The following is a 13,127-nucleotide window of genomic DNA, read 5'->3' as shown; positions in this document are numbered from 1 at the left end:
GAGCAGCTGCAAAGACACAGACGGAGGTTCTAAAGAACAGCTGGAAGCAATTAGGAAAGCTTGCAGCAGGCTTAAAAAGAGGAGGTCATGCGAGAGAACTCTTGTGGGAATTATCATTTGCAGTTAACAGGAACAAGGATATAAAGTTCCTAAACTGACCTTTTGCGTCTTGAAACAATTGAACCTAGTTGATGGACACTTGATTTTGAGAATTTTGTAGCTCTCAAAGTGAGTACTTTGCAAAAGCTTGTTTTGGAGGCATTTTTGAAGAACTTTGGGAGGTTAAGAGACATTGCTGCCAGCTTGAGCCATTAACACTGACCTTTGGATCGTAAACCAACATTCCTCTGCAGTCATTGTGGCTTTAAGCCAATTTGTACAACAATATTATTTTGTGTTTCGTAATCCTCAATCTGTGTGCGTGTTTGTTCACTGCCTTGTTATGTAACCAGCCTGTCAGGCAGAACATAGTCCAGCAACCAGGCCATTAAGCAAAACGGTCATTAAGTAAACACATGGCTTAATTGAGAGAAGAGATGCTACCAAGTCCACTGCTTACTGCCATCTAAAAATTCTCATACTGTTATACCGATGTCACTCTCACTCTGACAGGCTTTGTTGACAGGTGCACAGAAATTGTAGATGAGTTGCCTTGTGGCAAAATGGGTGGCAAATAAATTTAAATAGTGGAAAAATGATTTTTGTTACCATGGTATTTGTGAATGGTCACTAACCAAGGCATTCGCTTAACATAGAATGGAAGTAGAAAAAAGATCAAATAATCACGCTTTGTGGATCAAGGAAAAAAATTGATTTTAAAAGGTTTTAAGTCCCAAAGGTGTTTTTTCAAGAGGCAAGTGGACTTTCTGGATTTTTTATTTTATTTATTGTTAGAGTTGAAAGGGACCATGTAGGTCATCAAGTCTAACCCCCTGCCTGAGCAGGAATCCTAAAGCACCCCAGCCAAGTGGCAGTCTAATCTCCTCTTGAAAGTGTCCAGAGTTGGGGAGTTCATTTTCTTTGAAGACGTTTCACTTTTCATCCCAGAAGCTTCTTCAGCTCTAAGAAGCTGCCTCTTGAAAAAGCATCTTTGGGACAACTATGATCTGAATGGCTGAGAATCTCCATAGAGAAAAGGTTTTAAGCATCACATCCCTATAATACCTGCAATAAGTAAGATATAGCTAGTTGTTTCATTTATACCTGATCTGCCCAGAAAAGTTTCACCCCTCCCAGGGAATCCTTTTAAGCTGGTACCTCTAGAAAAATAGATGTCAAACTATATTAAGTAGGCTGCACTTCGCAATTCTTATCACAACACAGGTCGTTTCTGCTTTCTTGCCCAATCATTAGCCACATCATCACCACTCTTCTGCCAATGGTGGTCTTCTTTGACTATATAAATTATTTCAGAACTTCTGAATGCAAGCTGTCTGATTTACATGCTCTCCTGTGAGTTCCCTGCCTTATTTCTATCTCAGTCTGCATAGGACAAATATAAAAATGACCAATACGTCATGGATCAGGGAGAGATTTGGATTTATTAAAATTATTTTTTTTAAAAACCTTTCATCAACCAATTTAAGGTTTTATTTTACCGACTGACTAGAAAGATAAGCCTTCATCACTTGAAAAAAACCAGGACACTCTAGCCTCATTTGTCTCCATTTATTTGAAAGTGTGTCCTACCTGGCAACTAAGACAGCATTTCAAGATCAAAGAAGGAATTTCAACCCAGTGCCGAGGGGTGAAAGAGAAGTTGAGGAGGATATGACTGTATAGGGAATAGCCAGAAGAGCTGATAACAAGACAATGGTCAGATAAGAGGGGCTGAAGCCCAGACCAAGAAAATAACTTGAGAAAATGTCTCGGACAAGCCCTTCCCTGGTTCATACAAAAAAATATGAGGGAGGAAAAAGCATGATATTCAGACATGCATGATTTCGTTACTATAGCTGTTAAACTGAAAGTATTTCCAGTTGGTTTCTTAGTTTGGACTATGTTGTAGGACACATGGCTGAAATGAGTGAGATATTGCTGGGGCTGAAAGTAATAATAATAATAATTTATTAGATTTGTATGCCACCCCTCTCCGAGGACTCGGAGTATTTCCACTGAGCTGAATTTGAATAAGAGTTCAAAGGCTGCCAGCTCAAAGACAACCTAACATTGGCTTTGATGCCTTCTTGGAAAGGAGTGTGTGACAGTAAGTCATAGTAGGAGGAACCCTCAGGGCTAAATTCGCCCTGTAAAACTCAATCCTCAGCAAACTTTCAGAAATAAGATATCTAATCCTTAGCCACTTAGCCACTCCAAGTCTTCGGAGAGGGGCGGCATACAAATCTAATAAATTATTATTATTATTATTATTATTATTATTATTATTATTATTATTATTATTATATATGGACTATAGGTGCCCTGAAAAAACAAAGATAAAGGGGAGAGGCAATTCACTAACTGCTTCAGAAGACTTCTGTCACCACCAGCCTATGCTTGAGACTACCATAAGACAAACGTATGGCTGATGTTCGACCATTTCCATCCTCCAAGCTACCTCATGGCCAGGATCTTCCTGTTGAACAGACGTTTCATGGCCACTTTCACATCTTTGTTCCTCAGGCTGTAGATGACTGGATTCAGAAGAGGGATCACCAGGGTGTAAAACAGGGAGACCACCTTGTCTTGATCTTGTGATCCATCCTTGTTCCTTGGTTGAGCATACATGAAGATTGCAGTGCCATAGAAGAGGCTCAGAGCAGTCAGGTGGGAAGAGCAAGTGGAGAGGGCCTTTTGTCGTCCTTGAGCAGAGTGGCTCCAGAGGACATTGTACAAGACCCGGAGATAAGAAACAGAGATGGTGGTGATGGTTACTATGGCAATGACAGTTGTGGAAACGAAAAGGATTACTTCAGAAAGCTGAGTGTCAGAGCAAGAGAGCTTCAAGACAGCAGGGATATCGCAGAAGAAGTGGTTGATACGGTTTGGCCCACAGTAGGACAACCGAAAAGTTCCACTAGTCTGGACGACGGAGCCCACTAAACCACAACTGTAAGCCCCCAGCACAAGGCAAATGCAATTCTTGTGGGTCATGAGTAAAGTATAGGTCAAAGGGTGACAAATGGCCAAGAAACGATCATAGGCCATGGCTGCCAGCAGAAAACATTCTGTGGTCACCAGAGTAGTGAAACAAAACATCTGAGCTGCACAAGATGGAAGGGAAATGTAAGCCTTGCCCCGTTGTAGCTGAGCCTCCAGTGCCTTGGGTGCAATGACTGTGGAGTAGCAAAGATCCAAGAGAGAGAGGTTGCTGAGGAAGAAGTACATCGGAGTGTGAAGACGCTGTTCAGTTCTGATCAAGGTGACCATCCACCCATTGCCCAGTACTGTAAGCACATACAAGAGAAGGAAAATGCTGCAATACAGGGGATTCAATTCAGGTTTCTCTGTAAAGCCCAGGAGGATGAAATTGGTCACAGCGCTTCTGTTTTCATCCTCTGAAGAACTGTGGCTGGACCTCTGAGATCTTCAGGCAAAACCATAGACATCACAATAAATAGGCATAAGATTAACAGAAACTGCAAAACTTAAAAAAACAAACAAAGATACTTCCATAAAAGAAGATGGAAGGAAAGCAGAAGCATTGGTCGATTGTTATTCTTTTTTAATTATTATAATTTATTAGATTTATAGACCTCTCTTCACCTCGCGGACTCAGGACGGTTTAGATTATGTAAGTATTAAAATGCCTATAGACACACACAGATAAATACAGAGATGCATATACATGAGCCAGAAAACTTGAAATAAGCAAACAAGACACCATCAGCACAATTCCTTAACTATCTACAACAGGGATTCCCAATCGCCAAGCTGTGGACCGGTACTAGGCCATACACAGGATTTAGGCAGTGTGTGTGAAACCATGACTTCCTCAAAATAGCAAAATGAGAGGAGAAATCTACCTTTAAATTTTGTTTCATTCTCTGACCAATCACTTTTCAAAATCACTGGGTTTTACGACACTACTAATTGATATGAAAAAGTGCCCCAATATGATTGTTACATTTCCAGATTGTGTAATGAATTGCCCATTTTCACAATCAACAGTGGAGTAATTGACAGAACATCTTATACCAATTTCTCTAAGTGCAGTATTGTACTGGACAGAAGGAATGGCCTTTGGGGTCAGGAAGAAAAATCAGATCAACAACAACAACAGATCAAAGAAACCTGAGTCCAAAGCAGAATTATAACTGATAAATAACTGCTAAATGATGTTACATGTAAATACACTAAATAATAATAATAAATAAATGCTCAGCTCCATCCAATCTCCCCAACCCTACTATGAATTAAGGGATTACAGGGTCATAAAAAACAGAGTTATTGTATAATAATTTTGCCAAATTAATTATGCATTTTAGTGAAAAAATAATTCTAAAAGCTGTTTATCAACTCTGAATTATTTTATATGTATGTGTATCTAAGGATCAGGTATAGTTCATTTATTGATAAAATATTTTTGCTATCCATCTCATATCCAACAAATTGGTGCAGTGAGAAGGACTAGGAAACTAACAGATTTCATTTTAAACTGGTATTTTATGATCTACACATTGTTTATCTGTAAGGCCATCACGAGGTAAATCCAACAATAGATAAGCCAACAATGCACAAACTCAGGAGCTTTCACCCATGCTGAGCCCTCTGTTTTTGCCTGCAATGTAAGACCAAAATAAACAAGTAGCAGCATGGCAGGAAGCCTTGCTATGTTTGGGTCAAGTTGAAAAGAAGTTTGATTATTTTAAGAAATGAATTACGTACAGCATTTACTAACTTTTAATAGACATTATCAGTGTTTTAAGATAGCAGGGAAAAAAGCAGCTTAGGCTCCTACTTCCTGCTTTCATCCCTCTTTCACTTTGATTTCAGTGCCTCTCTTGTTTTTTTATTGTTGTTAGCCGCCCCGAGTCTTCGGAGAGGGGCGGCATACAAATCTAAATAAACTAAACTAAACTAAACTAAACTAAACTTTGGTTCCAGATTTTGAGCCAGCTTCAGAGCTCAATCATTCCTTCTTTCCATTCCTTCTGTGGAGGGGTTTTGTGGAATATTTCCCCAAATCCAGTTATCACTCCTTTCTACCTCCTGATTTCAGTCCAGTGAAAAGTAAAATTAAAAGAACCAGGGTTGATATGGGTTAAAATTGTACAACATACTGAACAGATGCCATATAGCTATTTTTCTACTCTACTGATTTCTTGAAACTCTATTGATCACAGTATTTAGAATTTGTTTAAAATGATTAGAAGTAGCAACCCAGACAAGCCCACTGAGTAAGGAGCAAGGATGGGAGAGTGGACCGTACCGGTAGGAACACAACACTGGTAAGGAGAGAATCTGTGATGGATCATTGCAGATCAGAGGTTCTATAAGACTTGTACCAATTTATAAGATGGAGGGTGGGTTTAATTTAATAAATTCAAGTTTAACAAAATGATATTTCTGGATCTGATTCCAACAAGAAGAAAAATAAACTATTCCAGTTTCAGAGTTGATATGATTTCTCCCCTATTTGGGGGATCACATTCAAAATTTAATGAAGCTTTAATTCTAGCAGGTCGAAACCTATTCAATTTTTTGTGTGTTTCTAGCATACCTTTTTTCACTTAATAGATCCAATCAATAGCAAGGCTGTGAGAGGAATTAAGCTTTTTGATCATGGTAAAGAAGAAACCTTTTTACAGAAAATCTAAGTTAATCCTGTGTCCTTCCAGAGACTATAGGATTGCATTAACTGTCTTTATTTGATTGCATTTCAATCAATTTCTTTTTATGAATATCAAGATTGGCTTTCAAAAGCAAACTGGAATTGTAAAAATCATTTTTAAATTTTAATAATGTGTAACAAAACAAAACATTCCAGCTAAGCTCTGTAAGATAAAGTTGTTTTATTGACTCACCTGTCCATGATTTCTCATTTAACGTTTATCAGCAAGCTGCAAAAGAATCATGAGATCACTGATGGCAAGGAACAAAAGAAACATGTGAGAGGATGTCAGTCATAGTTCCCTCTAAGCTGAGAGCAACCCTCACTTAAAAATCATCATCAACTCAGAGTTTTCCAAACCTGCCCAGAAGCCAAGAGGGAAAGAGTGAGAGGGAAGGAGAGAGAGAGGAAGAGAGAGAAACAGATAGAAAAAAGAGAGGAAGGAAAAGAGAAAGAAAAAGAATGGGAGTAAGGAAGAGAGAAAGAAAATCAAAATCTAGTTTGAAACTAGCTCAACTATTTAAGTGACATTTTGATATTGATAGAGTTGCCCTATTATGAGCTCACTGTTATAGACACACAGTACAGTATTTTATTTTGAAATTCTCTGAGGCAAAACAGGGTGGGTTTTTTATTTGTTTGTTTGTTTGTTTGTTTGTTTATTTATTTATTATTTCTGTGCCGCCGCTCAGACACTATACTTTTCCGCCCACCCACCCCAAAAATTAGAGGGAACACTGATGTCAGTGTTTGAGAAGATAATGCTACTAACTTGGGATAGAATTTTTCACCAGCCACCACTGACATATTGGAAGTTTTCACATACATTAATGGTTGCTTTTAATTTTTTTAAAAAGTGTGCACATTCTTGAGTTTCCATTGAGGGTGGTTTGTTTATCTCCATTAACTATTCTTCAAATATTTTAACTTTTTAAATGTTGGTTCCTGAAATCCCTTAGCAGTAAAAAGTATCCAGATTAAATAACTCTGAAAAACCTTCTCCTCATAGCATTAGAGATTAGAGAGAAGTAAAGATGCTCAGGATATAATCTTCTCCTCTCATTTCAAGATATAAATCATTTCAGTAGAATGTGGTAAAAGATGTAGCTGGACAATGGCTGACAGATACAGGTTTTATCCTTGGCTCTGTGGGAGAGGATGCCTTTTATTTTAGAAGTGAAAGAAATAGATATAACATTCAGTCCTTTAAGTTTTTGACAAGTAGCTTCTGGGATCAAGTCTAATGCAATTATTAACTGGGCAACCATTCATTCATTCATTCACTCACTCAATTTCGATAACCACACATCTCAGTTAATGATTTTCAGCAACTTGCAATTCAAACAATGCATTACAATTAAAATACTGAAATCATTGTAAAAAGAATGGAAAACAATAATACATCTGAATTAAGTTAATTCAGATAATATTTCAATCATCTGCTTGTTGGGTTATTTGCATAGTGTGGAAATTAGACCATCCAGACTTGAAAGACCTGAAATAAGGCAGTCCTTGCTTCATCTACAATTGTTTTCAGACAGTATTCATGAAATCATGAATTGGAAGGATCTAATATGCTGCTCGTTGCAGGAATCCAAATTAAAATGTCTCAGATGGATGGCTGTTTTAATTTCTTCTTGAACACATCCAATAAAGATGGTTTACCATCTTTCTAATTGGCCTTGACTAATTGCTTCTGCTGTTGATTTGTTCTTAATACTGGGAAGTTTTTGAAGTGGAATTTCCTTTTTTATTGTAAAGATAAGTATTCCATGTCTGGAATGATATGTGAATAGCAATAGCCTTCTCTATGACATTCCTTCAGATACATAAAAGAGTGCTCTCCTACTGTTCTTCCATCCCATGTTAATATTGCCACATATAGAAGAGAGAGTATGAAAGAGAGTTTAGTATAATAATGTGACCATGGCAATGGCGAAAGAATATTTAAGAAAGACCAACAGTGTCAACATATACTGGCTCGTAAAGCAATGCCTTCCTTGAGAGACTTACCTTACATACAATGAGCTACTAATGGACAACAAATCAGCAACAAATGCATTTGAGAGAGTTTAATTCTGGATCTGGACTTTGGCAATCGCTGTCCCAGATGTACAAATATGTGATGTATAACCTGGGCTGAAAGCTCCATTGATTGTGACACATCGGTGAGCTTTTATTTATGATCTCACAGGAACTGGGGGGGAGGGGTAACCTGTCCTGAAAACTCCACTAACTGTGATGTGTCTATGAGTGTTTGTTTGTGATCTCATAGGAATAAATGGAGAGGAAGGACCAAGAGAACAGTCCAGGAAAAGTACCATTTCTGATTAATTTATTATCTAAAAACAGAAGCAAATGATGATAATTACATCAAATTTACATATAGGAAAAAAGAGAGGAAATTCAACTTCAGTTTGGCAAGATTAATGTCAGGCCCCAAATTAAGAACAACATATAGCAGCTCCTTAAAATATAAGTCACCAACTGCTGGTCCATGGACCATTGGGGGTCCACAAGAAAATTTGGGGGGGAGGGGAAGGGAGGAGAGGAGAGGGAAGAAGGAAAGAAGAGGAAAGGAAAGAGAAGGAAAGGAACAAAGGAAAAGAAAGAAGAAGGAAGGGAAAGAAGGAAAGGAAAAGAAAAGAAAGGCAAGGCAAGGAAGAAGAGGAAAGGAAAGGGGAAAGGGAGGGGATGAGGGGAGGGGAGGGAGCTATAACTCTGGAATATGGGACTGACTTTCCAACAACATCAGCAAGCTACTGTCAAATAAGCTCCAATTATTTGGTAACAATTACACTAGCTTTAATCATTTTGTTACAATTAAAACAACCTTTAAAGATTTTGTTATAAATAAGTATTTGCAATGTTGTTATAATTAAATAAGCATTTATAATTTTGTTATATTAAATAGGTACGTTACCTATTAATAAAATTGAAGTTCTCTTATTATTTTACAAATGTATTTATCTTTTTTTTAAAAAAAAATCATAATAGTGGTCTGCGGAACTTAAAATTATGGATTAGAGTCTGTGGGATTTAAAATTATGAATTTGATGGTCTGTGAGATTTAAAATTATGACCTGGGTGGTCCCTAAGGTCCAAAAGGTTGGGGACCCCTGCTTTAAAAAACTCTTATGTATAGACAAAATCTTGCAAGACTGAGCACTCCACTATCTGCATCTACAAAATATACTATGACCTATTAGGGAGTGGCTGTCTGTCAGGGTTCCAAATAGCATCTGATATTAAATCTGAGTCCGAGGCACAGCATTCCTCAAAGTTCCAATTTATTAGCAGAGCAATGTTGGCACATCTGTGAGAAACCCAAATTTAAAGCTATGAGGGTTTTTCCACCCAGGTTAAAGTTCATTCCCTTGTTCCCACACCCACAAGTTCATCATGTTGACCGGTCCTCTGCCAATGTGTCCATTACTCCCATCAGCTTCCAGGCAGATGCTGAACAAAGGACAACCTTGAGAATCTAGAAGGAATTTGTTATGGCTACATCTTTGCATCCCTCATACAACAGCCCTTCCCAAATTTCCACAACAAGAATATATTCTGAAGTATAAAGTGTGGCAATCCAAAGTCTCCCAAGTCCACAATTGCTTCAACCTGACACTATTTCACCCTCTTTCTCTCACATATAAGTCTTTTTGGACTGTTGCCTTCTGGCAGAAGATACAGAACAATTAAAACTCAGACCACACATTTTCTGAATAGTTTTCATCCCAGAGCTATAATTTAACAATGAGCTAAAGGGTCACCATCAGTGAGCTGTTGGACAGTATTGCTTAGTCTGTTGTGTGGACATTTGGGTGGTTCATGGTGGGGAATTTGTGGGAGGTGGGATATGCTTTCAGGATTGTTATGTGTGTTGGGACTAGTCTTTGGGCGTTATGTGAATTTTGTTGTATGGATATACTGTGTATATAAGTACAATTACAATAATAAAATACAGTGGTACCTCATGAAACGAACTTAATTGGTTCCAGGAGGAGGTTCGTAAGGTGAAACGTTCGTAAGACGAAACAATGTTTCCCGTAGGAATCAATGTAAAAGCAAATAATGCATGCAAATCCTTCAGGAAAATCCCAAACTTTAGAAGGGAAGTGAACAGAGGGCAGGGAGGAGCAGCTAAAGGGGGCGGGTGGAAGAAGCAAGGCTAAGCTAAAGGGTGAGTGGGAAGGAAGAAAGGCAAGGGGGGAGCCCCTCCCTTTTCTTTCTTCAAAAGACACCCTTTCAGTGCCTGTGCAAGCACACTGTTCTCCTACTTTTTAAAATGCAAACTCTTTCCCCCTCCAAGCCACCCCTCCCTTTTCTTTCTTCAAAAAAGGAGAAAAAAAACCCTTCATCCCAGCAGCAGCGGCTTGGGTTCGTAAGGTGAAAATAGTTCAGAAGAAGAGGCAAAAAAATCTTAAACACCGGGTTCATATCTCGAAAAGTTCGTTAGAAGAGGCGTTCGTAAGATGAGGTACCACTGTAATTAAGAAATGCCCCTTATTCCTCTGGAATGCACCTCCTCCCTCCCAGGGACCCAACTCCTCCTACATAGTGCTTGTTGCACTTACATTTTATGTTGTAGATGACTCCTGGTTTTCCTTCCAGGATTGTTGGGTCTTTTGGTCTATTTTGGGTATTTTGAAAGGTTTTGGTTGGCTTTATGTAAGACAAGCAGGCAGAAGACTGGCAGAATGCATCCATGAACACCAACTGGCAGTCAGAAGACATGGTGATTTTTTTAAAATTTCACAACAGATTTAACAATAGTGATGAAACGTCTGCAAGAAAACAAGCAAGCTCAGAGAACCCCAAGGACCCTCAACACTACACATGTCCTATATCTTAGAAAATATCCAAGCACTGAAAAATGCAAACCCATCAAACCAAATACTGCTCACCACTCCACCACCATCTGTTTATACTCCATCAAAACCACCTCAACCACTACCCCTACCACAAAGGCCTACCAACTCAACCACTGATATCCCCACCCTAGTCAAAGATGCCATGGAGCACGAACAAAAACTTCAGAATGCAATCCTTTTTGGTCTAGAAGAAAATGATGAATCTGACATAGCAAAGGTATAAAACATCATCCACAACCATCACACACAAACCATTGCCCATGACGATATCATAGAAGTTACCAGAGATGTCCCTAAGCATAGGTATAATGATGGCTCGGTGGCTCACCAATTCTGCAAAGTGGTATGCAAAAATGAGCCCACCAAACAACAATTCATCAAGACCATAAACTCCATTGCCAGAAACAAAAATAATTACAACAAACTTGATCCAGACCTATCTATGTCTCCTACAATGCATCTATCTCTCCTACAATGTATCCGCTCCCGTGAACTACGGGCAGAACTTAAGAGACAATGGGATCGTGGAGAAACAAATTTATACATAGTTCACCATGCTGAATGCATCAAATTCAAGTCCCACAATCCATCTTATATCTTCCAACCTACCATCCCTCAACAACAAATCAACACCCCAAGTACCACCAACCAAGAATAGGAAAATGTGCCCCTTATTTCCTCAATCCAATACAAAATCAATCTCGAATACAAAACCAATATCAAATGCAAACTAATAAATGCAAGAAGCATGGTTAACAAGATGTCTGAATTCCTACTACTCCTTGTCAGTTGGAGGATGATGAAGAATTTGAGGACTCTGATACAGATAGTGTTTATGAATTAGTGGTGGGCCTGGGGTTACAGGTAGTAGAACAGGTGGGAGGCCAGCCACAGGATGTTGCTATGAGTCCAGAATCTAGCGAGGAAGAATCAGACGTTCGCTGGGTCAATCCTAAATTCAGAAGGGTCCAAAAACATAAGGAACAGGTGTTTGGAAGAAGATATTAAGGGGAGGAATGGGTTAAATACTGGAGTGATGTATTTGGTACATCAGGGGGTCAGTGGGGAAGAAGGGTGGAGTTTCAACGTTGTAGGGCTAAAATGAAAGATGTTTCCATTCAGCTCCCAAGCAAGCAAATGCATTCTGTGTTATTTTACAGTCATTTCTGCTGTTTTTGAATCATGCTGTGAGTACATAAATCTTGTTAAATGGAGGAGGCTGGGAGGAATGCATGAGGAATGCAATTAAGAAAGATAACGGGAGGAATTTGAATACGGAAGGGAAGAGAATAAAGATGGAGTTTCCTTGTTTATGAAATACTGCATTTAGTAAGAGTTATTTGTAATAGCTAAAGTTCTACCAGAAACCAGAACCGTACTAGACGCTGATAACTTTGACATTATTTTTGTCTGCGAAACATGGCTAAACGCATCCTACCCCAACTCCATCATCACATCAAGAAACTATTTTGTCTTCTGGTCTGACTGTGAATCCCACAGAGGAGGCAGAGGAGCTATATTCTACAAAATGTCACTAAACCTAAAAAATATCCAAGATGCACATGATCTTACCTTCCCTGAAACTATTGTCTGTGATCTATCCCTAAATGCCACACTTCACTTCTTACTTTGTTACAGAGACCCTGACTATGACATCACCCATGCAAAGAAATTAACCTCACTACTAATGTGGGCAGCCCCCTGCCCATATCCTCTTATATTCCTTGGTGACCTCAACCTATCCCACATTAACTGGATGCTAAATGAATGCACTACGGAACGCATCCATACTACCCTATACTGTTAGCAATTTGGGACTTGGCCAACTAGTAACTAACACTACGAGACTGAACAGCTGCCTAGACCTCGTATTCTGCAACAGCAATTCATAGACTACAAATAAAAGAACCATTTTGTATCAGTGACCACAGCATGATTAACTTCAGCCTCAACTTATGCCACTCCAAGATCCAACCTAATAATGCGACACCCAAGTACAATTTTTAAAAAGCCAACTATGAACTCATAAATGCTGATCTCTCAATTCTTCACTGGCAAACTCTATTCTCTAGTTGTAACACTGCCAATGACCTCTTGTTCTTGTTTGAAATCAAAAGAATTATCAGTCTACATGTACCATTAATAACTACCATAAGCAAGAAAAACAACCTACCCATCTCAATAAGAAAACTACATAGCTGAACTACTAAGCATAATCTTTGAAAAATCATTCAGGACCAGCTCACTACCAAAACTATGGTCACAAGCAATGGTCATTCCCATCTTCAAAAAAAGAGATCCCAGTCTAGTTGAAAACTACAGATCAATCTCACTATGCTGCGTCACATGCAAAGTCATGCAATCAATCATAAACCAATCAATTACCCTCCAACTAGAAACTAAGAACCTACTCTCTAACAAACAATTTTGTTTCAGAAAAAAATTATCCCGCAACCTGCAACTCCTGCAAAACATATGGACTA

The 13,127-nt window shown here is 38.7% G+C and overlaps 1 protein-coding gene across 1 annotated transcript; it reads right to left on the bottom strand.

The window, feature by feature from the left end:
- Positions 1-2,553: 2,553 nt before the first annotated feature.
- LOC139163249 (olfactory receptor 5AR1-like) lies at positions 2,554-5,236 on the bottom strand. Its single transcript, XM_070744201.1, has 2 exons — positions 5,223-5,236; positions 2,554-3,526 (listed from the first exon to the last, which is right to left on the bottom strand). Exons 1-2 carry the CDS (start codon positions 5,234-5,236, stop codon positions 2,554-2,556), a joined length of 987 nt encoding a protein of 328 aa, XP_070600302.1.
- Positions 5,237-13,127: the final 7,891 nt, after the last annotated feature.

The sequence above is a fragment of the Erythrolamprus reginae genome, chromosome 2, assembly GCF_031021105.1.
Source record: "Erythrolamprus reginae isolate rEryReg1 chromosome 2, rEryReg1.hap1, whole genome shotgun sequence".
NCBI classification, from domain to species: domain Eukaryota; kingdom Metazoa; phylum Chordata; class Lepidosauria; order Squamata; family Dipsadidae; genus Erythrolamprus; species Erythrolamprus reginae.
The sequence above is the reverse complement of the archived record's forward strand: the minus strand, read 5'-3'. Positions and strand labels throughout refer to the sequence as shown.